The following is a 26,872-nucleotide window of genomic DNA, read 5'->3' as shown; positions in this document are numbered from 1 at the left end:
CATCAAGCGTCTGTTACTTTTGATACGGAGCAGGGCCCTGGAGGGCTCCTGGGCACAAAGCCTTTCTGCCTCCCGTATTTCTTTGATTACAGGAAATAGCCTTTACTCAGCCTCCTTGACCTTCCCTGAGTTCCAACAGGCAGATTCAAGCAGTTGTTAATTAGGGAAGAAAGGGGCTGAAGACAAGGGAGAAACAGTTAAGAGAAACAATAGTGCAGCCTTGGGGCAAGGTCCTGGTTCCCCATCAATACACACAGCAATATCTTTGCGCTGTTTTGCAAATCCTGACGTAGACCCCAGACAAGTTGGAACCTGAAGGTTGAGGATGCTGACTCTTACTTACCTCGCCATCAACCAATCAGAAGAATGTCCAAGAGCTGATCACACCCTCTTTGAACAATTACTATAAAAATTCTCACTACCCTCTCCAAGTTGGGACACACAGTTTTGAGGGTATTAGCCTGCTACAGCCCCTTTTGCCTGGCAAAGCAATGAAGCTATTCTTTTCTACTTCACCCAAAACTCTGTCTCTGAGATTTAATTCAGTGTCGGGGTACACAGGCCGGATTTGGTTTCACTTTTTTATTTTATTTTATTTTTTAAATTTAGTTGTTTATTGACTACGTTGGGTCTTTGTTGCTCTGCGTGGGCTTCCTCTATTTGCAGTAAGCAGGAGCTACTCTTCATTGTGGTGCACGGGCTTCTCAGTGCGGTGGCTTCTCTTGTTGCTGAGAGCCAGCTCTAGGCACATGGGCTTTGGTAGTTGTGGCACCTGGGTTCAACAGTTGTGGCTCACAGGCTCTAGAGCACAGGCTCAGTAGTTGTGGCACATGGGCTTAATTGCTCCAAGGCATGTGGAATCTTCCCGGACCAGGGATCAAACCCATCTCTCCTGCATTGGCAGGCAAATTCTTAACCACTGTACCACCAGGGAAGTCCTGGCTTCGCTTTTTAAAAAAATTTTTATGAGAGCATAGTTGATTTACAATGTTGTGTTAGTTTCTGCTGTACAGCAAAGTGTAGCATATGTTACTTTTATAAAAAGAAAAATTTTGTTTAATCCATTAGAATAGAAGCAAAGGAGGAAAAGCAAACCAGGCAGTCTACCCTGAACTCACCAGGTGCCTCTAGTGGGAAAGGAGACCTGGGCAGGGCAGAGTGCCCTGGAAAGTCTTCTGCCCCGATAGGTGATCCCAAGCCAATGAGTGGTGCTAAGCAATAGCTATTCCTCTCTGGACCTCAGATTTCCTCCTGTGCAGAATGGAGCTGCCAGCAGCACATATGTGAAGCATGTAGCTTACTACCAAGGGCAGATTGGAGGTCAAATCCCAGTGATGTTTACGTGGCACTGAGAGCCAGACATCTTCTAAGGGATCAACCCATGAGTTAGGTACTTTATAGTATCAGCCCCATTTTGCAGGTGGGGAAAACTGAGGCACAGAAGGGTTAAGTCACTTGCCCAAGCTCACACACTGGACTGTCACCAGAATTCAAAAGCAAGCAGCCTGGCTCTGAATGGGGGCTCTGGACCCTTAGGCTCTACTATCCTCCATGTGTCAGCAACATGACTAGCCCTCTTCCAGCCTCAGTTTACTCAACTGTGAAATGGGTTTCCCGATACTCACCTCTTCAGTTTGCTGCAAGGGTTAAATGACATCGGACTTGGGCCCGGGAGAAATCCCTGCGGGAGGAAGGGAGAGGAGAGCTGGAGGTCTGGGGCCTCTTCCCTCCCCACACACAGCCCCCTCCACCCCCCATCCCCCCCCCACCCCCCCCCCCGTGTTAAGTTCCTGCAGAGTTGTCCAGTGCCCCACTGAGAGGAGAGACAAAGCAGGGCAGAGATCCAGACCCTGGGTCTTCCAGAAACCACACGCGGAAGTGCCCAGGTGCCTGTGTGCTTCTCCCCACCCCCACTCCCTTGTGGGTGAGGGGCCCTTTGGCTTTACCATGGACTCCGCCCTCCGGACCTGACCACACCGCATCCCGTTGCGGCCCTGCCAGAGAAGCAAGCGGAGTCTGGAGTCCCAGTGGAAAGTCCCGCGGGGTGTGATGCAAGGCCTTCCCCTCCCCCCGCCCGCACGCTGATAAAGGCGCAGAGCCCGCCGGGAGCCGCTAGCCATCTCCGCGCGCCCTGCCTGCCATGACCCGCTGCTGCACGCTGCTTGCCTGGGCCCTATTCGCCCTCCTCGGCCTCGTGGAGGCTCAAAGAGACTCGATAAACTGCCCCGCCATCGTGTCCCGCACAGAGTGGAGCGCCCTGGAGTCCGAGTGCAACAAGCGCCTGCAAAAGCCCTTGCGCTACGTGGTGGTGTCGCACACGGCGGGCAGCGCCTGCGACACGCCGGCCTCTTGCTTGAGGCAGGTCCAGAATGTTCAGCACTACCACGTGCAGACGCTGGGCTGGTGCGACGTGGGCTACAAGTGAGTGCGGAGGGGAGGCAAAGGCTGGAGCCGGGGCTGGAGGAGAGAAAGGCGCGCGAGCCAGGGAGACCGCGGGGACTCGGTTCTAGAGCCCGCGGATGCCCCGCGCGCCTCACTCAACCGCGCAGCATCTTCGTTTCTCCCCCGGGGTCGTCGCTTGGGCTGGGCGTGTGCAGGCAGCGCAAAGATGCTGGAGGAGGGGAAGGGGCTGCAGTCCAAGCTCTGCCCCCAGAGAAAAGGACAGGCTTTGCCAATACACAGGAAGATGTCCTGTGCAGTGGATTCCCTTGTTAAAGTCCGGTACCTGTTTAAGCCCAGGGCCGGGGTGCCGTCCCAGCTCCATTTACTGCTGGGGCAGGCATTTACCCTCTTTGAACTTCAGTTTCAGCTTCCTCCTCTGCAAAGTCAATGGGGTGTGGCCCATTCTGTCACTAAGCCAGCCAGTACTACTTAGGACACTGCCTGGCGCGCAGCGGGTGCCCCCAAATCTATGGACCGTTGGCGCCTATTACTATGTGGCAGAGGCTGGGATGGGGACACAGACATGAACAGGGTGAATCTAGCCCAAAGGGATGTAAAGGCCAGCAGGCAGCAACAGGTGAGAAACAAGCAGAGTCAACACGATTAAGTCAGATGTGAGAGAAGCGATGGAGAAAAGGAACCGTGATTGACATCGCTTGGGCATACGGGAGCCGGGAGCCGCGGGAAGAGTAGTAAGCTGGGGACATAGCAGAGTTAAAGGCCAGGAGGCTGAGTGAGTGCATCAGGCCTGAGGGACAGAGGTCAGGGTGGCTGAAAGTAGCTGAGAAGAGTGATATGAAATGAGGAGGAAGGGGTCGGCAGGGGCCAGATGGCACAGGGTCTTGTGGGCCATGGGGAGGGAGGACCTCGGTTCTACTTTGAGACCGGAGCCAGGGGAGGGATGTGAGCCTGCCTGGGTATGCTCCCTCTGGCGGCGGTGTGGAGAATAGACTGTAGCAGGGGAGGGCAGAAACGCGGGTGGGGCTTGGTTAGATCTGCCTCTGGGGCCCATGGCCAGGCTGGGGTCCTGCACACTGGTTTTTGCAGCCAGAGAGCTTTAAACTCTACCCGTTCTCAAGCCTTGGTAAGCACCAGAATCACTTTACTGGAAATGCTGCTTCCCAGGCCCCACCCTTAGCGACTGCTTCGGTAGGGCTGGGGTGATGCCAGGAAATCTGAGGACCTCACTCGGAGAAATCTAGAAGTCTCCAAGGGTATCCCTAGCTCTTTTGGCTCAAGATTTTATAGTTCAAAGACTCCAACTTCAAAGTTTTGTTTCCAAGAGTCAGGCGCTCCAGTTCTAAGCGTTTCCCTGCAGGAATGAAGACCAGAGCTTGGCTCTGCGACCTCTGGTCTAAATCACTTTATAGCAAAGCAGACTAGAGTTTGTTTCTCAGATTTTAGGATTCAGAGTCTGATCCAAATGTTTTGAATCCTCCTTTCTTGTCACATCGGGTTCGGAGCCTGTTTCTTCACCTGTAAAATGGGGTTCCTGGCTACCCACCTGGTGGTGGGGTTTGAAGTTTAAATTAGATGCATCAATTTAACAAATACATGGAGAGTACCAATTGTTTGTGCCAGGTACTGGGGCTGTGGCAGGCCATAACCGGCCCCGTCCTAGGGGGTCAGTATCACTATGGTATTTCTAGTCTCTCAATCCAGATTCTGAGAGTCTGGCTTCCCAAGCGGCAGATTCAAGACCCAGTATTAGAAGTTCCCACATTCTGTGCATCTTTGGTGACCTCGTAAGCCAGAGGGCTGAGGTGACAGATATCGCGTCTCCAAAACTCCAGTCTTCTGGTTAATTCCAATGTGCCAAATCAAACTCGCTCAATCAAGACGTGTTGAATGAGCGAGTCTGACGGAAGAGGCAGATGCTGGGGCTCTGGGGTGTGGGTCTGGTTGCGGTGCCAACCCTCGAGTCCCTGATCCTGTCACTCAAGTGTACCCCAGCAGGGAAGCACGAAGCAGGCTGGGGAGAGGGCAGAAGAGCTTCTCAGCAGAGAGTTCTGAGAAGCATTCAGGACATGACCTTGGGTAAATAATCTAAGTCTGCTTCCTCATCTTAAAGTGCGGATGGCAGCAGTGACTACCTCCGAGGACCGCATGTGAGGATTCAGCAAATCAAGAGCTCGACCAATCCTCCAGGGAGGCAGGAGAGAGCAAGTAATCAGACCATGGGGAGTCGCGGAGACCTGGGCACGAATCCTAGCTCCGCCCCTGACCAGCTGTGTGACCTCAGGCAGATGTTGCCACCTCTCTGATTATCTACAGAAAGGGGGCAGTGGTGGCTCACAGGGTTGAGGATCCAAAAAGGTGCAGGTAGAGCTGTGCTTGACACATGGCAAGGGCCACGCTCATTGTTCTTACTGTGGAAGATTAGGCAATAAGGAGGAGGGTGTTGGGGAAGTTGTGTGTGAGTAGCAGGGATGGGGCGGGGTGAGCAGAGGAGGAGGAGGGAGCCCTCCTCCAGGAAGCCCTCCATCACTCATCCAGCCCACCCTCCCATCCCCGCAGCTTCCTGATTGGAGAAGACGGGCTCATATATGAGGGCCGGGGCTGGAACACCTTGGGGGCCCACTCAGGTCCCATCTGGAACCCCAGAGCCTTTGGCATCTCCTTCATGGGTAACTACATGGGTAAGTTACTGTCCGGCCGTGAGCTGGGGGGGCTGACGTGGAGCCTGGGGGATGGCACTGCGTGGAGAGTACTTGCTGGGAGGCTCTGCCACCAAGCTCTGTGACCTCAGGCGAGGGACTCTGCTTCTCTGAGCCTTGTTTCCACAGGGTTTCAGTGAAGATTAGTTCATCTCTATAAACGTTCTTAGGCCAGGCCATGGCACCTAAGAAGTCCTTGATAAATGACATCTATTTCTGTGGCTTGGCCGGGGAGGTCTGGGGGCAGAGGGCAAATACAGCAGTAATCTTCATGGCCAACACTTGCTCTGTACATAAAGTAACTCATTCGATCCTCCCACAGCCCTGTGGGCAGGTGCTGTCATTCCCCCCTTTCACAGATGAGGAAACCAACGCACAGAGAGGTTAAGTCACTGCTTGGCGGTGGTGGGTTCTGGGCCCTAGGGGGCCAGCTCGGAGTGCAAAATCAGAAGCACTACCCCCATTCCCTCTGCCCTTCGAAGAAGCCCCAGCCTAACTCCTGCCCCTACCTCTCCCAGATCGGGTGCCCCCGGACCGTGCCATCAGGGCGGCCGAGAGTCTGCTGGCTTGCGGCGTGACTCAGGGATTCCTGACTCGTAACTACGAGGTCAAAGGACACCGGGATGTGCAGCAGACGCTCTCTCCAGGTGACCAGCTCTACAAAATCATCCAGCGGTGGCCACACTACCGCCGCGTGTGAGGCCCTGTCCATACTCTCACACACACCCCCCATCAGAAGCCCCACTGCCTTCCCCTCCTGCAATAAAGGTGAAGCTCAAACTGTATTCCCGTGTCCCGCCATCCGCCTCCCTGTCCTCGCTCCCTCCCACAAGACCCCAGCCGCCACCACCCCCCCCAGCACCCTGACCTTGCAGGTGCTCAGAACCCAGAGGCCCCGACCCTGACCCAAGACCCCAGAGATCCCAGCTCGGAAGCAACATCACGGCTCAGAACCCAGAGGTCTCAGGTCAGAGCACAGGAACTAGCACCAAGTCAGCTGAGACGTCACCGCCATGAGCTCAGGGGTCCTCACCTCCTGGGCAGTGAGCCATGCTGCAAGACACCCCCTCTCTACCACACCACCAAAGACATCCTGTGCAGTATCTCTGCTTGGACTCCTTTGGGGACAAGCTGCTCACTCCCACCCCTTAGGTCCCCCCTCCCGCTTCACTGCAGGAGTTTTTCCTGCGCCTGTACCCCAGTCTGCCTCCCCGTCATAGACGTGGCCAGAAATACACACAGGTCCCCCCCATCTTCATTTCTCCCCACTCCACCCCCACCCTTCAGTCATAAGAGGAGGTCTCCCAAGGGCAAATATGTTTATTTACAAAATGCACACACCCTCCCTCCCAGCATGAAATGCCTGCAGGAGAGGGAGGGGTGGGGGCCTCACACACCTGAGACCCCAAGAGCACCAGGAGGGGCGGGGCCGGGGCGGGGCCAGAAAGACACACCGGCCCCGCCCCCCACGCCGAATCCAGCGGTGGGTGGGGTTGGAGCGGCAGGAGTCCCTCTCCGAGGTCACGACCGTGTATCCAGTCGGTTCATGTATTCCTGCAAGGCCTTCAGGCGGGCGTCTATTTCGGCCATGTCAGCCGCCTGGTGGTCCGAGCTGTACTCTGTGAGAGCAGGCACGGGTTCGGGGGGTCCGTAAGGGGCCCAGTATCCTAGCCTCAATCCCATCCCAGCGGGCTCTGGGGCAGGGGAGGGGGGAGATGTGGAGTCCCAGGCTCACCTTTGATGGGGACCCAGCCCCCTGAATTGGCCAGGCGTCTCTGATGGCGGCCGCGTTCCAGGGGGGTAGACTTCTGCTGCTGGGGGTGGCGGGAAAGGGGGTCAGGCACCCTCTATTCTTGCCCCCCAATCCCATCGCAAATGCTGAACTAAAGGACCTCATAAAAATAAGGACTGACACCTACTGAGCACTTACATGGCTAAATAAGCCCCTTGGAGCTTCATCAGAACCCTCAGAGGTGAATGCTATTACCATCTCCACTTAACTGATAAAGAAACTGAGCTAAGTAACTACCTTGAGTCACACAGGTTATAGGAAAGGGAGGCAGGCTTCAAGACCTGGCAATCTGAGGCCAGAGCCGGTACTCTTTACCAGCGTCTCCTGCCCCACGTCACCCCTGTCCTCCCCTCCAACCCAAAGGTCTCAAAACACTGCCTCCAGAAGAATTTCGGAACCGCTTTTACAACCTGATCCCCTAGAACAGAATCATGGGAGAAAGGGACATCGAGCTTCCGGCGGTTTAATGCTGCCTCTGCCTCCTCCAAAGTCTGAGGAAAGGGACTTCTTAGGTGGCACAGTGGTTAAGAATCCGCCTGTCAATGCAGGGGACACGGGTTCCATCCCTGCTCCAGGAAGACCCCACATGCCTCGAAGCAACAAAGCTTGTGCGCCACAACTACTGAGCCTGCGCTCTAGAGCCCATAAGCCACAACTATTGAGCTCATGTGCCGCAACTACTGAAGCCTGCATGCCCAGAGCCGGTGCTCCACAACAGGAGAAGCCTCTGCAATGGGAAGCCCACACATCACAATGAAGAATAGCTCCGGTTCGCTGCAACTAGAGAAAGCCCGTGTGCAGCAACGAAGACCCAAGGCGGCCAATAAATAAATAAATAAATAAATAAATAAATAAATAAATAAATAAATAAAAAGTCTGAGGAAAGACACTCACCGCATTGGACACACTCCAGGTGGTGGGGCTGCGCGGCTTCCCCCGGCGGCGAACGCTGAGAGGAGGGAGTAATCAAGGACCAATGGGAGGAGTCTGTGGCACCTCCTGCCTCGCCCTCTTCCTTAGTTTCAAGGCTCCAGCCTCCATCATCCAATTTCCCCGCAAAAGACTATTTCTAGTCTCCCCAGATACCCGTTTGGAGGAGGTCCTTTCCCCTAGCCCAAGTTTTACCCTCTAGGGAGGGATTCGGAGAAATCTTCCAACTCGCTGCAGGAGCTGGCGGACGAGTAGCGGCTGCGGAAACTGTCCACTAGAGGGAGAAGGAGAGTGTATGCCTCTCGCACTGGCCACAGTCCCGCCCAGCCCGCCTGCCAGCCCCGCGCGCTCCAGCCCAGTTACCCGAGGAGCTGCGGTTTCGGGAGCGGTTAGCCGCGTCTCCTCGACCGGTCACGGCTGCGGGGGGCCGAGTCTGGCGAGACCAGGAGATGGATGGACCGTCCCCGCTTCCTCCGCTGCCCAATCGGTTCCGCTGCTGCTGCTGCTGCCTGGGGAACGAGAAAGGAGACGCCCACCTGTGCGCCCAACTAATTCGGGGAAGGGCGTCGCTGCGCCCCTGTGGGTCACACAAAAATAGGGAAAAATCATGCGGAGACACAGACCAGGTAGGGGTAGGAGAGACAAGCAGGGCGGGGCGAGGGGGAGGCCGGCGATCAGAGGAGGGGATGGAGGTCAGGCGGGAAGTAGGAGCAGGTAGGGGGAAGGTGAGAGATGGAGCAGGTGACAGGTGATGGAGATGGGATATGGGGATGGATGGTCAGAGGGGCAGGGGCAGGGATATGGACAGGTGCGGAGAAAATGGGCGCTAACTTCATCTTGATGTCTCTCTGCTTCTTCTCCTTGGCTTTCACAAAGGCTGTTGAGTCGAAACGCGGCACGCGACCACCTAGGACCAGGTTGGGGTGGGGTGTGGAGAGAAGAGGAGGCTGGGGTCACAGGATCATGCCTCCACAGTTCTAGTCCCATCCACCTCCTCCCAAGAGCAGGACGGGGCCGTCACAGACCTGTGGGCGAGGGCGAGGGGCGGGTAGGGCGGCCTCGACCCCGGCCCCCGCGGCCACTCTCTCGGGATGAAGAACGCGCGGCGCCACGGCCACGCGACGAGGAGCGTTCCCGGGAGGTCGAAGCCCGATCTTCCCGGGCCGAGGGCGGCGCCACCGGCGGAGTCCGTCTCCTGGGAGCGCAGAACCCACGGTCAGTTTCCCACCGGCGACAACTCCTATCCCAAGCCTCTTCTCGGACTGCATCATCTCCGAATCTTCAGGCCCATTCCCCCAACTCCTAAGCATTCATACCCTCACACACGACCTTCACAGATACCTTCCCCCATGCTCCACCTCTCTCGGAGCCCCACAACCCCACCCCCAACCCATCTGCCACTTCCCTGCATCCTAACACACCCTCTCACCGGACTCTTCTCCCAGAGGTCTCCCACAGTCCCTGGAAACCCCCTTTTGTTTTTTTGGCCTCACCGCGCGGCATGAGGGATCTTATCAAGAGTTCCCCGACCAGAGATCGAACCCGTGTCCCCTGCAGTGGAAGCGCGGATTCTTAACCACTAGACCACCAGGGAAACACCCCTTCCCAATTTTTCAACACCCACCCCAATACATGCCAGCAAACATCACCCGGATCCCCACCTGTTTAGCCATGCCCTTTGGCTCAACTAGACCTTAGGCCCCGCCCCTTTTCTGTCCCTATCTCCAGGTCCAGCCTCCAGAATGCCACCTCAGGCATGCCCATCTCTCTACAGACCCCGCCCATCGTTTTCAACTACTGTACGAGTTCTTCCCTGTGCCCTCCTGCAGTCCATCAGGCCCCTCCCATCTCTCCATCCCCGCCCACTCAGGCTCTACCTGTCCTCTCCAACCGACCTGGGCCCCGCCCCATCACTCAGGCCCCGCCCAACCACCCTGGACTCTGCCCTGCCCGTCCGCAGCCCACCGGCAGGCGGGGTCCACAGCTCCGAGGCCCCGCCCACCCCGGGGCATCGCCCCTCACCCCCTCTTGTACATGGCCAGCTCGGTGTTCAGGGACTTCAGCCGGGCACGCAGGCTCCGCTCCGACGCCTTCACCTCCTCGAGCTGCCGGGAGGGAAGAGGGGCGTATAGCTCCAGACTGAAGCCAAAGTTCTGGCCTGCCGGCCGCCCAGCCGGCCACCCCGCCCCCTCACCTCCTTGGCCAGGCGGCGGCAATCCTGGCTTCGGCGGCCGGACCCGCGGTGCCCGAGGCCGCGCTCTTGCCGCAACTCCAGCTCCAAGCCGTGCACGAGCCCGCGCAGTGCCTCGACCTCCTGGCGCGCCGCCCGCCCGGCCAGCGCCTCCTCTCGCAATCTGCCTAGCTGGGCCTCCAGCTCGCGCTTCTCAGCCGCCAAGCGCGACACCCTGGGAGGAGGAGGTAGAGAGCGAATGCTGGGCCGAGGAGAGGGGCACGGTCTCATAATCCTCACTCCTCCACCCGGGCGGGCACGCACCATTTCTTGATCGGTAATTAGAGAAATGCAAATAAAAACCACCAGGAGATGCTGGGCTGATGGGAACTTTATCAGACAGGGATCCAGCTCTCAACATCCAAACCCATCAGTCCCAACACCACCTGACAGTAGGCAAATACACAGCACCATCGACGAAGGCATTGTCCCAGAAACCTAAATCTGATTAGCCTATAGGTTTAACAACCACTTCACGGGAAATAGAGAGGACAGGGGACTACATGAACCATGGAGATAACATCAACAAAATCCAGGGACTTCCCTGGCGGTCCAGTGGTTAAGGCTCCTTGCTTCCACTGCAGGGGGCACGGGCTCGATATCTGGTGGGGGAACTAAGATACTTGCAAGCCACGTGGCAAAAAAAAAAAAAAATCAACAAAATCCAGCCTGTGGGAAATTGTACAAGTAACCTGCCTTCTTCTACAAAGAAGTAGCAAGAAAAAAAGGGGGAAAGGGGGACTGTAATAAAAGAGATTTATGAAACACATCAACAAATCGTGGTCCATATCTGGATACTTATTCACACAAGCCAATTACAAAAAGGCATTCGTGAGATAATCAGAGATGTGTCAACACATAGATTCTGGGTATCAGATGACATTAAGAAATTCTGTTAATTTTGTTCGATGTGATAATAGTGCTTATGTTTTTGGGGTTTTGTTTTGCTTTCTTTCAAAAATGTCCTTTTATGTCAAAGATACACACTGAAGTGTTTACAGAGGAGATCCGATGTCTGGGATTTGCTTCTCAGGGGAGAGGAAAAGGTGTAGATAGAACAAGATGGGCAAAATGTAGATAACCGCTGAGGCTGAGGTACAAGTACATGTGCAATATACTACTGCCTACTGTGTGCTTGGAATTTTTCCTAATAAAACAGTTTTAAAAATCTGTGGCACCCCCACACTCTCCAAGAAGCTTCCCTATTCGGTGGCTTCCAGCTGACTTCCTCCTCCCCTCCTCTCCTCCCACCTCCCTCTCCCACTGTGCTCTTTGCAAATGCGATTCCCTCCTCCAGAACCCTCTCTTCTCCTTCTTCAGGCAAGAATGACTCCACTTATCCTCCAAACATCATGTTCCCCCCCAGGGAAGCCTGCCTGCCCTCCCCAGACAGGCTAGGTCATGTCCCTCTCTTCTCTGCTCTCCTGGCTCTCTGTACATTTCCTTCCCAGCACCAATCATGGTGGAGCTGACACTGATCAGTGTGATTATCTGTTTTCTGTCTGCATCCTCACTCCAACTGTCTGGTCACTGTGTAGGAACCCGGGCTCTGTGGCCAGGCTGAGGCCATCCAACTCTATTCCACTTCTTACAAGCTGTGTGACCTGGGGCAGTTCCATTTCACATCTCTGTGAAGTGAGATGATAATAATAGCACCTACTGATAAGGTTGTAGGAATCTACAAAGTGCTTAGACCATGTCCGGCACTGAGTGATGCCTCAGTAAACATCAGTAGGGCCAGGAAGTGTGCCTGGTATACCATAGGAACTCAGTAAATGTCGGGTGAATGAATGAATGAATCTTGGGGTCTTCCCAAACTCCCTAACTCCAAGTTGGGAAGAGGAAGGTAAGAAAAAACTGTCCTGCTTTGGATCTCAGGGCAGAACGCGCCACCTTGTGGCCATTCTGGGAAACACATGCACACACAACAGGAAGACTCACAGGGTTCTCCAGCCCCATGAGCTCCCACTGCTGGGAGGGGGAGAGGTCTGGTCCTCCCTGTCAGCACTGAGCACACAGTCCTAGGCTAGCAGCTGCCAGCAGTGCACAGTGGCCGAGGAACCAAAGGTGGCTTGTGCTGACTGCCTGGATTCAAGGTCTAGCCAGGCCGTATTACTTCACTGTGTAACCCGGGGCAAATTCTCTAAACTCTCTTGGCCTCACTTTCCTCCTCTACAAAAAGGGGACAACAGTAGTGCCTAGTTTGGGAGGATTAAATGAATTAAATCATACAGCACTCAACAGAGTCCCTGGCACACAGTTAAATGCTCGATAAACATTAGCCACTGGTATTATTATTATTACTAAAAAGAGTATTAGCCCTCCCCAATGAGTGGGGCCCCCACCAGATGGAGACCAAGTCCCAATCAGCCCCTTCTTGGCCCTCAGCACACAGCAGGCACTCAGTAAATATGCCAAGAGGCTTTGCTTTTCTCACTTCACTCTTTCAGTCCCACCTAACACAAGGCCTTTGCATATGCTGTTCCCCCTGCCTAGAACACTTTTCCCCATGCTGAGACCCCATCAGGTTCCTGTCACAGCCTCCTATAGCACAGGCCCCCTGTCCCGCCTAACCCCATCTCTATTTGCAATACACTCGGGTGGGTATGTGATCAATGTCTCTCTGCCCGGTGGGCTGGGACTATAACACGGGCAGGGAAGGGGCCTGCACAAAACAGGTGCTCGGTGAAGGTGGAGTCAACTGAATAGAGCCCTACCTCGCATCCTGTCTTTGCACATGCTGTTCCCTTTACCTGGAACTCCCCTCCCTTCCCAGGCAGGGTCAGGTCTCCCTCTGGACTCCCTCAGCCCCATCCACGGTGAATCTTCACTGTCTGCAGACACTGTCTCCCCCACTGGACTGGGAGCCTCAGGAGGACAGGGCCAGGATTGTCTCGGTCACTGCCATGTCCCAGCACCATTAACACACGGTGGGCACAGGAGAGGGGCTCAGAATATTTGAGGAAAGAGGGATGGCTGTCCTTCCAACAGTGCTAAGCACTGGGCCCCCAAAGTGCACGATGGGATGTGTCCCCTCCCCCAGTCCCAACCGCCCCCCGGCCCCCCAGACTCACTGCTCCCGCAGGTGCCAGATCTCAGTTTCCCGACTGTCCCGAGCATCCTGGCCATCCAGCCCTCGAAGGCGGGTCAGCTCCTCCTTTAGTGAGCGAATGATGCCCTGCAGGACCACAGGGTCCGGCTTGCCCTGGTACGGGAGGGGCAGCGGGTAGTGAATCCTGAGAAGGAGGATTAGAACCGTGGCGTCTCAGAGGCCAAGAATCCACCTGGGAAAGGACACGTGACCATTTCTGGCCGAATACTACAGAAAATTGGCTGGGAGTCTTCTGAGAACACTTGTTTTCCTTATAAAAGCAGTTGATATAATTAGCAAGCACAGCCCTGTTCCATTTCCTCCTGCTTTGATACAGATGCAATGCCTGGAGGTCCAGCTGGCATTTTGTGCCCATGAAGAGAAAAGGATGCGGTCAGAAAGCCAACACGTTAAGGATGACAAAAGAAAAACAAAAACAGAAGGAGTCTGAGTACCTAACGAAACTGTTGAGTACCAGCCACCTACCTAGACGTCTCGTTATGTGATAAACTATTGTTTAAGGCATTGGTAATGGTCATCCTGATACCTGTAGCCAAACACAATACTAACTGATATAAACCTCAACACTGAAGATTCCAAAGGCAAGGTTTAAGCAACATCCCCCACCTAGCCCTGGGTACCAGGGGTTGCTAAGTTCTATCCACGTCCTCTCCCACCTAACCACCAGCTACCAGCGTGGTGGGAACACTTGTACCCACCTGTCAAACTCCACAGAGTAGATGAGGATCAGGTAGCGCTTGGAGTTGAGCTGGGCTGATCTCGAGGCCAAGGGGCCTGGGCGGCCCCCCATCTTTCGGTTCCGCAGGGACTCCAGATCTGTGTAGGTCAGCAGGTCAAGGGTGACCGACTCACTGCTCTGTTGGGAAAAGATGGGAGGCACTGCCACAAGACCCAGGGTGGCCATACCCAGAGCACACAACCCACACACCCAGGCCACGCCCATTCATTCTTTGGGCTACTGGGCTTTCCGACACTGAGGCTGGTGATCAGGATGGCCCTACCCCACAAGGGGCTGGCACAGAACATCACCAGAGGGCGAAACTGGAAAGAACCTAAATGCTCAGCCACAGGAGACAGCTTAGTGCTGTAGCTTCCTAGTGTTGTCCATAGACCCTGGGGGTCCCTGAGACCCTTTCAGGGGAGTCCATGTGGTCAAAACAACTTGTATAATAATACTAAGATGTCATCTGCCTTTTTGGCTGTGTTGACATTTGCACCGATGGTGCAAAAGTCATGGTGGGTAAAACCCGCTGATGCCCGTTAGCAAAAAGCAAGCCAGGGGCATCAAATGCACTGGTAACCATTGTATACTCCACTGCCACGCAGTCTCCACAGGGGGGTGTGAAGGAGGGAGAAACACACAAATAAATAGAGAGATAAATAAAAACACAGACGATGAAACCTAGGAATGTCCTTGATGAACCTGTAAAAATTATTAATTTTTTTTTAACTTTTTAATTTTTTTTTGGCTGCACCACGAGGCTTGTGGGATCTTAGTTCCCTGGCCAGGGATTGAACCCACACCCCCTGCAGTGGAAGCATGGAGTCCTAACCACTGGACCACCAGGGAAGCCTCAAATTATTCACTTTTCTGACTCCTGACCCTTGAGGACACAGATTTTTACTACTGTGTGTGACAAAATGGAAAGTACACATTCGGCTGCATATCAAAGTACGACATTTTCTAGGAAAAGCACTTGTGTGATTGAATTTTGAGATAAATTAGCCACTTTTTTATGGAACGCTATTTTTACTTAGAAAAAGTACTGACAGACAAAACTACGGTTATTCAGTCTTTGACGTTTGGCAAGCATTTTCTCAAAAATGAACAAAGTGAGCTTGTCACTTCAAAAAAACAGCTAACAGTATTTGTTGCCAACGATAAAATTCAAACTTTAAAGTGAAAATTAGGATTTTGGAAAACTTGTATCTGCCACTGTGTGCAGTGAAAGACTTTACTGGCCAGATCAGTGAGGATATTAACACATGTGACCTCCTGATGTTGCATAATGAAATGTGTCAACATTTGAAAGATTTGCCCAACTCCGTGAACCAATATTTTCCAAATGACCAATGCATGATGTGATGTTACAAGTGATGCTACAAATGCAAGGTGTTGCAAAATGGGTAAAAGATTCCTGCAAAGTAAAGATACACCAATAGATTTTAATGTCACGGAATAGGAAAAGTTCATCGATATGCTCTCAGATTCCATATTGCACCAAACCTTTAAGAAACTACCACATGTCCAGTTTTAATGTGTTGGCAAAAGAGCATATGCACAATTATCTGAAAAAGCTATTAAAGGACTCCCTTTTCCAACTACATATCTTCCTGAGGTAGATTTTTCTGCATGTATGTCAATCAGGACATATCACAGCAGACTGCAGAAGCACCTGAGACTAGCAGTTTTCTATTAAGCCAGACATTAAAGAAATTTGCAAAAATGTTAAAAACCAAAAAAGCACACTACATATCTTACTAAATAATTTTGGTTTTGAAAATATTTTTCATAAAAATGTTATTTAGGTTAATAACAGGTTTGTTATTGTTATTTTTAAATGTTTATAAATATCTATTTTTTTCTCAGTTTTAATTTACAATATGGCAAACAAATATTGATACATAAAACCTGCATGAACAAAAGCTCTTTGGGGTCCTCAGTAATTTTTAAGAGTATAAAGGGGTCCTGAGACCAAAAAGTTTGAGAACCACTGGGTTAAATAAATCATGATGCATGGGTACATTGGAATACTAAGCAATCACTAACAAGGAGGACAAACCCAAAAGCTGTAACAATAATAAAAACAGACAATATCGGTATAGCACTTATAATGAGCCAGGCACTATTCTAAGCTTTTTGTGTGTAACTCAATTGATCTTCACAACATTATGAAATGGGGACTACTATCATCCCCACATGACAGATAGGGAAACTAAGACATGGAGGGGACGTAACTGGCCAGGGCTCCCAAGTAGTAAGTGGTAGTGATGAGTCTGATTTCAGAGTCCACGGTCTTGGCCATTATGCTAAACTGCCTACAGATACCACAACGTTAACAGTCTGAGGTAGGGGACAGAAAGGGAATTAGATTCTTACTTTCAAAGTCACACATTACTTTAACATCATCATAATTCTGAGTGCATATTTTACCTGTTATCAGAGAAATAATGTAGTTCACAGTTTTTAAATGATGTCTAAATAGCATCTATGTCACTCTAAGTTCCAACCTGCTTCTTTTTTTCCTAATAATACTTTTAACTATTTGACATTATATATTTTTTCAATCGTCTGTCTCTTCCACTAGAATGTCAGGTTTGTGAGGGCAGGAATTTTGTCTCTTTTGTTCAGTGCTATATTCCTAGTGTCTGGTGCACAACAGATGCTCAGTAAATGAAATGAATGATTATCTACATCCACTTATACGACTAAATTTTTATGAACTATTGTTGAATATTTTTAAAAGGCTACAGAATACCTTGGGAAATATATCAACTATATGAAATTATAGATCTGCAAATATTCACAAGTGAATAGAGAAATGGAGAAATGGCTGGAGTGATTTTCATCAAAACATTAACAAAAGGGATTTCCCCGGTGGTCTGGTGGTTAAGACTCCACCTGGCACTGCGGGGCGGGGCGGGTTCCATCCTTGGTCAGGGAACTAAGATCCCATATGCTGTGCAGTGTGGCCAAAACCAAAAAAATATATTAACAAAATATCACCAGGTGTGAGTATTAGGAATAGAGTGCTTTTTACTTTCTTCTTTACATTTCTGTGTGACTTGAATTTTCTCCTTGAGAACCACGATCATTAGAATTACCATCAGAATAAGCCATTTACAATTGGGAAAGAGAAAGAGCAAATGATAGCCCTGTTCCTTCAATGAAAGAGAAGGTCGAGGTTCTTGCATACATCAGGTGGGCATCTACCCTCCCAGAGACTCAGGGGACAGAAACCTCCCCCAGTCCCCAACCCTGGCCCCTACCTGGGTGAGGGCTGACTCCAGCATGTTACAGAAGATGTTGAACTGTTTGAAGTTCCCTGTCTTGTGAGTCAAATCTTCAATGACTAGGTAGGAAGAAAAGTCCTTCCTGAGGTCTGACCACTTGCCCAGCCCAAGGGCAAGGCACCGAAGCTTCCCAACTTTCCCCAACACTAGTGCAACTGGCCTGAGGGATGAGCCCTACACCCCCTCCCCATCTTAGACAGCTTCTGGTCAGGTACAAGAGGCAGGTGGACAGGATCCTGCTTGGCCTCATCTTCTGGGAGAAGCTGATCCCAGGGAAGGACAGGCGAACCCACCCAGGCAGGCACACTCACAGCTGGCATCGAACTCTCCCCGCCACTGGTCGGCCGTCATCCGGTCCTCCACCTCCAGCTCTAGCACCTGCCCAGACACCATCACCCGCACAGCATGCTCCACACCCCGGAAGAGGTAGTCCACCTGCAGGCCGGCTGGCTGGTCCATGGCCAGTGTTGCTGGAGAGGGGAATGAGACAGAGACCCAGAGGGGCTAAGAGCCCAGGCTCAGGAGCTGGAAGACCAGAATCCTGGTTCCACCATGTACCACCTTAGGAAAGAGACTCTGCCTCTCCGTGCCTCAGTTTCCTCATCTGGAAAATGGGTATAGTAATGGCGCCTACCTCATAGAGCTGTCATGGGGATTAAATTGGGACAATACACCTAAAAGCACTTGGAACTCTGTCCTGCACCTTACTATGCCCAGTACATGCTGGTTAATAGAATATATGATTTCCAATAAAAGGATCATGATTAATGCTATTGATTATTAATTTATTAATCCTTATGCTCATTATATATTTATTATTCATTTATTCAAACACTTGTGGAGAAAAGTCAGGCTGGAAAGAGACAGAGTATTGAGATCAGGCCAGGCAGAGATTTTATTTCATTTTGATTTTTTAAATAAATTTATTTTGTTTATTTATTGGGTGCATTGGGTTATTTATTGGCTGCATTGGGTCTTCATTACTGCACACGGGCTTTCTCTAGTTGCTGAGAGCAGGGGCTACTCTTCATTGTGGTGTGCAGGCTCCTTGTCGCAGTTGTTTTTCTTATTGTGGAGCACGGGCTCTAGAGCGCAGGCTCAACAGTCGTGGCACACAGGCTGAGTCGCTCCGTGGCATGTGGTATCTTCCCGGAGCAAGGCTTGAACCCGTGTCCCCTGCATTGGCAGGCGGGTTCTTAACCACTACGCCACCTAGGAAGTCCTAAGCAGAGATTTTAAATAGAGGGTCAAGGGTAAGCCTCCTGGAGAGGTGACATTTGGACAAAGAACTGAAGGAGGTCAGGGAACAAGCCATGTGGCTATCCCTAGGGAAAGTGGTCCAAGTCGAGAGAACGGCCAGTGCATGGATAACAGATCATCCACGATACGCTTAAATCATTTACGTTGAATTAAAAATTCAACTTCATTAGTCTCTTGCAAACATAAGTACTTTCTCTGAGCCAACAGGACTACTACTGGCTGTTGGTTCTGAGAGGAGCTAGGATAGGGTCAGGACTCCACCCTCAGCCTGGATTCTAGGGAGTGGTTCAGAATGGGAGCCCCAGGCTGCTTGAGGTCATATCCAAGTTCAGCTATGTGCACTTAACCTCTCTTGGAGCCAGATTCTTTATCTTTAAAGCACATGCCATTTTGGGTGCTGGGGAATGATGAGAAACCAGGTTCTGTCCCTACTCTCAAGAGGGTGGCAACATTCAGGGGCATAAAAATGTCAAGTAGTCGGGAAAGGGGATACCAGGGGGTGGAGGATGCTCTTTTAGTTAAGGTGGCCAGGGAAAGGCCATCCCCTCCGCACTCAGCAGAGGCCTGGAGGGAGGGAGCAAGACATGTGAACATCTGGGGAATAGGATCCAGGTAGAGGGAACAGCCAGGCAAAGGCCCCAAGGCGGGATGGTCCTAGTTTGTTCTGAAAACAGCAAGGAGGTCAGCATGAGGGAGGGAGAGGGAGAAAGTGAGGAGATCAGGATGTAACGGGCCAGATGATGTTCCTGCAGGCCTTTGTAAGCCCATAGGAGGATAACAGCGTTCATCTCCTTGGATTGGTGTAAGGATTAAGTGAATTAATCATGTTAAAATCCTTGGCGAAACTGAGCCATGCCTGACACGCAGCAAGCACTCAATACATGTCGGCATCAGCATCATCTTTTCTACTGAAATGTAGCTGATGGACAACACTATGTTAGTTTCAGGTGTAATACGCAGTGACCTGACATTTGCATACATTAGGATACGATTACCGCCATAGGCCTAGTAACCATCTATCCCCATACAAGGTTATTCCAATATTACTGACCATATTACGTGCCTTATAAATGGAGATTTGTACCTCTGAATCCCCTTCATCATTTCATTCCCACCCCCAACCACTGTTATTCTTGTTATTATTACCTTGTTGTTGTTTCTGAGCTTGTAAGGGACTGGAGAGACAAGGCAAGCCCATTCCCTCCCCAGTATGGGGAAACTGTGGCTCTGTGAGAAAACGGGTCCTGTGCAGGGTCCCACAGGTGCTCCAGAGACAGAGCCACCCAAGGCTGCCCCAACCCAGGATCACGGGAACCCTTCCAGTGCCTGATCGCCTTCTCTCCCCATTGTCTCCTTTAGTCCTCACAGTTTCCCCAATTTAGTCCTTCCTAAAGTCTGATATTGGAAAATTTAATATTTTGAACCCTGAATCTCTAGGTCAGTGATTCTTTTTTTTTTTTTTTTTTTTTTGGTTCTGCCACTGCAATACATGCGGTATCCTAGTTCCCTGACCAGGGATTGGAACCCGCACTCCCTGCAGAAGAAGCTCAGAGTCTTAACCCCTGGACCATCAGGGAAGTCTCTCTATATCAGTGATTTTTAATCTTTTTGGAGTCCTTGAGCTTTTGAGAATCTAATGAGATCTCTGAACCCTCTCCAGATAAACAGATCCATAACCTCTGCAAGTAATTTCAAGGTCTCCCAGAATAACAACCCCCAGGCCCATCCACAGATCTCCTTTCTCAAAGGCCCAAGAACAATCGCCAAAGCCCCAGCCATCCTGAGAAGCACCTCTCCGCCTCTAGACCCGAGCTCTTAACTTTATCTGGGGGAGGGGGTCTCTGGTCTTTTGGACGGGCTGATGAAATCTGGAGAACCCTTTCCCTTTCACACTGTCACAACTGTACTTTCATTCTCCGGGGTTTCAGAAGGGGGGGGTTAATAATTCCTGACCTACGGGCAAACAAACAGCTACACATTTCAGCATATTCCTCATCCCCTGGCCCCCAGTGCGGGTGCCAGGCAGCGCTGGCCCCGCCCCACCGGGTGTGCTAAACCCCGCCCGCCCACCCCGCCCCTCAGATACCGCAAGCCAACCAGCGGTTGTGCTGTCCTGGTTACCATGACGCCAATGGCAACAGCGGAACACTTGACGAGCCACGCAGCCTAACCTTCCAATTCACCTATCCCACTCGTGGTACCCAAATTTCCAGAGGAGAGAGAGGAAGAAGGGGGCCCGCCCCACTCCCTCCCTGCTGCCAACCTAACCCTGCCCTCCTCCTTCCCCACTCCCCCACATAAGCTCATTCATAGCCCTTCACTAGATAACACTGCCTTTCTGCATCCAACTGCCCTAATGACACAGCCGCCACCTCAGTCCCGAGATATTAAGCCCCTGAATATCCTGCCCGAATTCAACCCTCCCATTACACCTGCCTCCCTCACCTGCACGAACTTTGCCCGCTTCCCTCCCTTCATCCCCTCTTCTGGGCAGAATACATCCCACAGTCCCCAGCCAACTCGACTCTCCCTTCCCGACCCCAGCTCCTCATCAGTCATTCCCTAGATGGCCTGGAGATTCTGGCCACTCCCCTTCTCCCAATCCCCCATTTCTACTGGGGTTTCCCCCATATTCTACCTGAATCCCCCCCCCACACACACTATTCCGCCTGGATTCTGTCTGAATACAAGGTTCTACTCCACACACACCCCATTTTTCAGCCTATATTCCGTAACCCTCATATTTCAGCTGGATTCTGTTCCTTCTCAAGTTCTATGTAAACTCCCTCTCCCTCCTGCCTCCCACATTTCCCACTTCTCTTCCCTTGAACACCACGTCCCACTTCTGCGATTCTCCAGACACCTAGCCCTTCCCTCCCTCCTTCACGCCCCATCCCCACCCCCACCGCCGACCCTGTCCTTCTACCTGCATCCTCCATCCTTGCTCTGTGACTCCAACCAGCGCTCTGTGACCGCCGACAAGTGGCCCATCCTGGTTGCTGGTTTTGTTCCAGTCCCAAGGCTCTCCCAGCTCCTCTTCGCCTCAGCTTCTTGACCCCAGCAACACAGCCAGGATGCCGGGCCTTTGAGGCCCCGCCGCTGCCAACCCGTGACGTCAGCACTTCCACCTTGTTGAGCGCTCGGTGTGGACTCCCGAGCGCCCCGCTCTGGTCCGCACACCCGACCCCATTTCTCCGGTCTCATGACATCATGGCTCCAGTGCACGCGCGCGCGCGCACACAGTTTTCCAACCTCCAGCCCTCTCATCGTTCACTAAGGCGACGCCCCCTCTCCATTTCCAGTGTTACATCACTACCCCTGGCTCCTCCTTCCAAATTGTGCTCCCCGGAAATTTCAGATTTCACAGCCCTCCCCCCAGCTCCGGAGCTGACAATTCTCCACGCTGGGCTCCCCCAAAACAAATCCATATCACCATTTCCCACACCAGACACGGGTAAATCACTGCTTCTAGCAGCTCCCACCCCTGAGGGCTGTTTTCCCACTATCTGACCCCACCCCGCCCCCAGCACCAAATAGTCCCGCCAGCCATTGACCTAGCTAGAGTATCCAAAACAGCGTACACCCCACCTCACATTCACACACGTGGCCTGGCCTGAGTGACCGCTCCTAGCCCCCTTTTCGAGTTCACGGCAACCCCTCCCACCACGTGGGTGAACTGGGGCCGGATGGAGCCCTGCACTCCTCCAAAACACAGACCAAAGCCTTCCACACGATCCCCCTGGAATGCAGAGACCCCCCAAACCCTTTAGGACACCCCACGATCCAGACCTCCATAGTGCACACTGTAGCCCATCACCACCCCCTGGGGTATCAGAAGCGCCTCCCCCACTGTCCCTCAAATGCTTTTTGCCTTAGATAAGGACCATGCACGCCCACCATCCAGTGAGTCACCCTTAATTCTGCTCTCCGGTAGGTACTGTAACCAGCCCTCATTTTACAGAGGATGAAACATCCTGCCTCGAATCCTGCAGTGAGGGACTGGCACGTTCATCCCCCTACTCCTTATTCAGCTGCCCTTCCCCGACTACCTTCCATTTCCTCCCATAACGCTCTGCTCCTTTCCCTCCCAGCACAAATCCAAATGTGACCTCACACCTCAAGCATAGTACATGCCGCAGGCTGGGGACTCCTAGGTTCAGATCCTAACCTACAGTGTGACCCCCGGCAAGGCATTTACCCTCTCTGGGCCTCTCCCCATCAGCACAGTGGGGATAATAAGAGCTCCCACCTCACACAGGATTATTGTGGGGATTGAATTAGTCAATACATATAAGGTGCTTCAAACCGTGCCTGGCACTCAGTCAGCTGTTACCATCTGTGCAACTCGCTGATGATTAGTTGCCAGACCAGAAGCCCATGAGGGCACAGCCACTTTGATCATTCTTGTATCTTCAGCACACTAGGCCTGGCACAGGTCAGGGGCTGCTTGTGACTTAATGCTCGATGCCAGGAGACAGGGTTCAAGGCACTGGAGATGCAAGCAAGGTCTTGTCCTCTCAGCTCATTCCTTGTCATCCTCCAGGTCTCAGCTGCAAGGTCTCCTTCTTCAGGAAGCCCTCCCTGACTCCCAGGCTGGGTAAAGGGCTGCTTCGATCACTACAGGGTCCCCCACACGGCCCAGCACCGGGCCAGCCACAGAAAAGGAGCTGAATGATGAGAGTTTCAGCCCAAGCTCTGAACTGGCCTGTTTCTCAAAGTGAGGGCCGCAGGCCTTCAGCATCAACCCAGGAGCTTGATGCCAATGCAGCCTCCTGGGCCTGGTCCCAAACCTACAGAAGCAGAATTTCTGGGGGTGGGCCCAGGAATCTGCATTTCCTACAAGCTCCCCCAGCAGGAACTAGAGCTGAGATCTTCTGTCCTTGGCCACCACAATCTGCCCAGTTTATGACCGCATCTAGACCCCAACACCCTCCCAGCTCAACCACGTTGCCCTCTATCACAGGGAGACCCCCCCAAGAAATGGGGGTAATGCTGGAACAGTACAACTAACACCTTTTAAGCACCATGTGCGTTTCTAGGTGCTGAGTTCTAGATCCACTTGGAACCAACACTCCAGGGAGGGGTGTCTAAGAAGCCCCGTGGATATAAACAGACACTAACATATGTCAGGTAGTGATAAGTGGTATGAAGAAAAATTAAGCCAAGTGGTGAAGGGCCAGAGGGTGGCAGGAACTATCTTAGTTTGGCTGGTCAGCAAGAGCCTGTCTGAGGAGTTGACACATGAACAGAGGCTTTAAGGAGATGCCACGGAGGCATCTGAGGGAACGCGATGCAGGCAGAGGGGACAGCAAGTACCTTCCCCAAGTGGGCACGTATTTGCTGTTTGAGGGAAAGCAATGGGGGCAGGGTAGCTGAAGCGGAGTGAGCAAGTGGGCTTGCTGGGATTTGAAAGCAGGGAGGAGGAGGGGCTGGATCAGGTGGGGCCTTGCAGGCTTGGCGAAGACTTTTACTGCGTGAGATAGGAGCATGGGAGGGTTTGAACACAGGAGTAACATGATCTGACTTTTGTTATTAACTTGACCATGGGATCAAGGACAGAGGCAGGGAACCCAGTGAGGAGGCCACTGCAACACACCAGGTAAGAACAGGTGATGCGGACTTCCCTGGCAGTCCAGTGTTTAAAACTTCACCTTCCAACGCAGGCGGTGTGGGTTCGATCCCTGCTCGGAGAGCAAAGATCCCACATGCCTCACTCGGCCAAAAAACCAAAACAAAACAGAATCAATATTGTAACACATTCAAAAAGAACTTTAAAAATGGTCCATATCAAAAAATAAATCTTAAAAAAACAAACAAAAAAAAAGAATAAAGAAAAAAGAAAAGAACAGGTAACGGCTTAGGCCAGAGTGGTAGCAAGGGAGGCGGTGACACACGGTTGGACTCTGGGTGTATTTTGAAGATAGGCCTGTGAGATTTGCTGATTGACAGACAGTACGTGGGTGAAAGAATGGGGAGGAAGGAAAGACAACTCCAAGATTTCTGTCCTGAGTACCTGGAAGGATGGAACTGCCATCAACTGGGTTTGGAGGTTGAAGGGGGAAAACTCCAAGTTTAGTTTGGGATGAGTTTTTAAAGTCTGTATCTCAGTTGGACTTCCAAGTAGAGAAGAGCCAGCCATTGGACATATGAGTCTTGAGTTCAGGGTGGAGATCCCGACTGGAGATAGACACTTGGAAATATTATTACATAAAGAACATACGAAGCCAAGAGGCTGGGTGAGGCCACAGGCTAAACGGTTCAGACAGAGAAGAGAGGAGGCTGTTCTACTGGTGATGAAGCTGAGGCACAGAGGGTTAAACAACTCACCCAGCGGCAGAGCCAGTGGCAAAGCCAGCATTCAAACTCAGGCAACCCAACGCCAGAGCCCACCTTCTTAGCCACCGGTAGGGTTATTAAGAAGTTTAAGAGTTAAATCACATGCAACATTTGGTAGGTGTCTGGCCCATAGTAAGCCCTCAGTAAACGCTACGTGTATCATAAGCCCCTCGTTAAAGCACACCCTCATCCCTGGAGTCCTCACTCGTTATTCTTCACCTGCCCGCCATCCAAATCAAAGATTATAATTGATGGCAGGAACCGCCACCACTCCACACAGCGCTATAATAACCCTCTACCTTAAAAGCCTCCCATTAAATCCCAAGACTATCTTACAAGGGCATTTCTATATTTTACCATCTCCTGTCTCCTACTTTACACACTTCTCCCTTTAAAGAGCCTCCTGCGAAACAGAAAACACCCCCCGACTGACATACTGCCCCCTGTCTCACAACCCCTCACGAAAGCGCCTACCCGTATTAAAGGGCAACCCCTCCCGATTCCCACACTGCGAGGTCAGCTGCCTGCCCAGCCCACTCTCCCCCCAGAGCACCCCCTCCCCCCAGGATCGCTACCCCGGCCCGCGCACCCGCCTCTCTCGCCGCCTCTCACCTTCTCCACCGACCCCCTCCTCGCGAGCTGTTCAACTGCCGAAGCTCCAGCCCCGCCCCAGGATCCGGCCTTCTCGCTTCTGATTGGTCCTGGCTTCTTCGCAGGCCCCATCAGTCAAAGTTCCCATTAGTCAAAATAGACGCCCGTCATTCTAGCCCGCCCCAGAGAAGAACCCTCCCTCCAACGTTTGCAATTGGCCAACTCGGAAGAGAGGCTCAGAAATGGGCTGGGTCTTCATTCTCCACTCCAATCACTACTGGCTGGTAACGACCGCCAGTAATACAAAAAGGTTGTTCCTCGGAGAGGGGCGGAATCCCGGAAGTAGCTCTTTGACTCCGCCCACAACCCCCTGCCCCAGAGCAGGCCACGCCTACGCGGAGGGGGCAGGCTGGAGGAGTGTGTCCGACGCGCATGCGCAGAGAAAGGTCTTGGCCGCGGGCACAGAAGCTGCAAAATTGTTCTCAGCGTAAAGACTGAGGTTTATCAATCGGTCAGGGCGTTCCAAGTCTGCACTTAGCAGTCTGCAGGCCTTGGCTTATTTAGAGTTAGCAATAACCGTGCAATGTAGGGGCTATTGTGATCCCCATTTTGCCACTAAGGAAACAGGCTCAGAGAGGTACAGCCGCTGGCCCGAGATCACACAGCTTGAAAACTACCCCTATTTTGGCTCGAGTCATCAATAGGGCGGATACAGCTTATAGAATTTGATGGGGGAGTAAGGGAGGGGAATGTTCTTTAAGAAAAGGAATACAAAATCACTAACCCAAAATTGGGTATGAACATGAAATTTTACTTAGAATATGAAATAATAACAAATTACATATTTAAAATAGCTGACATATACCACAAACACTGCAAAATCCCCAAAGATAACGTAATGTTTTTATTAATTTACTTCCTGACACACCTCTGTGGTATGTTTCCTACTTTTTTGGCTGCATATACTTATTTCATAATATCCTTATCTACAGAAAGAAGAGAAAAAGTAAATTATCTTTCCTCTAGCATACTTGATGGAACTTTTTAAAAATATATCTATTTATTGATTTGGCTGCACCAGATCTTAGTTATGGCATACGGGATCTTTGTTGCTGTGTGCAGGCTCTTTAGCTGCAGCATGCAAGATCTAGTTCCCTGACCTGGGATAAAACCTAGGCCCCCTGCATTGGAAGCGCAGAGTCTTAGCCACTGGACCACCAGGAACTTTTTAAAATCATTATAATTTAGAAAAAGTTTGGCGTCACAAGTCAGTATTGGTAAGGTCATCTAAGTTTTTTGGAAATTTGTGAAAATTTTCATGGAGTTTAACTCGTGTTAGCTACACGTTTTGGAAAGTGTTTCTATAGACGAGCTTCTGGCTCCGTCCTTTTAATTCTTGACTCCCTTTCATCACACAGGTGCTTCTGGAGTAGACCACTAGAAGAACATTCATACCACAACACACTGGCCTTCTACCTAGTGAGTTAGCACCTTGGACGATAGGGTAT

General features: G+C 51.8%; 2 protein-coding genes across 10 annotated transcripts; one reads left to right on the top strand and one right to left on the bottom strand.

Moving 5' to 3' along the window:
• Positions 1 to 97: 97 nt before the first annotated feature.
• On the bottom strand, positions 98 to 25,452 carry CCDC61 (coiled-coil domain containing 61). Of its 8 annotated transcripts, XR_009049768.1 has the most exons (15): positions 21,364 to 23,233; positions 17,489 to 17,647; positions 17,154 to 17,236; positions 13,862 to 14,019; positions 13,126 to 13,287; positions 10,016 to 10,226; positions 9,844 to 9,926; positions 8,847 to 9,016; positions 8,653 to 8,728; positions 8,185 to 8,369; positions 8,017 to 8,095; positions 7,786 to 7,840; positions 6,835 to 6,913; positions 6,497 to 6,718; positions 98 to 1,681 (listed from the first exon to the last, which is right to left on the bottom strand). XR_009049768.1 is itself a non-coding variant. In XM_057712973.1 (14 exons), exons 2-14 carry the CDS (start codon positions 17,634 to 17,636, stop codon positions 6,621 to 6,623), a joined length of 1,587 nt encoding a protein of 528 aa, XP_057568956.1. In that variant the 5' UTR covers positions 17,637 to 17,647; positions 25,386 to 25,452; the 3' UTR covers positions 6,409 to 6,620. The 8 variants fall into 8 exon arrangements, 7 of the variants coding, with proteins under 7 accessions (XP_057568956.1, XP_057568955.1, XP_057568954.1 ...); XM_057712973.1 differs by lacking the exons at positions 98 to 1,681; positions 21,364 to 23,233 and adding an exon at positions 25,386 to 25,452 and having other exon boundaries at positions 6,409 to 6,718; XM_057712972.1 differs by lacking the exon at positions 98 to 1,681 and having other exon boundaries at positions 6,409 to 6,718; positions 9,856 to 9,926; positions 21,364 to 23,235.
• Positions 2,130 to 5,874, top strand: PGLYRP1 (peptidoglycan recognition protein 1). Of its 2 annotated transcripts, XM_057712978.1 has the most exons (3): positions 2,130 to 2,421; positions 4,960 to 5,081; positions 5,618 to 5,874. In XM_057712978.1, exons 1-3 carry the CDS (start codon positions 2,141 to 2,143, stop codon positions 5,797 to 5,799), a joined length of 585 nt encoding a protein of 194 aa, XP_057568961.1. In that variant the 5' UTR covers positions 2,130 to 2,140; the 3' UTR covers positions 5,800 to 5,874. The 2 variants fall into 2 exon arrangements, with proteins under 2 accessions (XP_057568961.1, XP_057568962.1); XM_057712979.1 differs by lacking the exons at positions 4,960 to 5,081; positions 5,618 to 5,874 and adding an exon at positions 4,514 to 4,788.
• Positions 25,453 to 26,872: the final 1,420 nt, after the last annotated feature.

This window comes from Hippopotamus amphibius, chromosome 16, assembly GCF_030028045.1.
Source record: "Hippopotamus amphibius kiboko isolate mHipAmp2 chromosome 16, mHipAmp2.hap2, whole genome shotgun sequence".
NCBI lineage: Eukaryota > Metazoa > Chordata > Mammalia > Artiodactyla > Hippopotamidae > Hippopotamus > Hippopotamus amphibius.
Note: the sequence above shows the minus strand (reverse complement) of the source record. Positions and strands in the feature narration are given on the sequence as shown.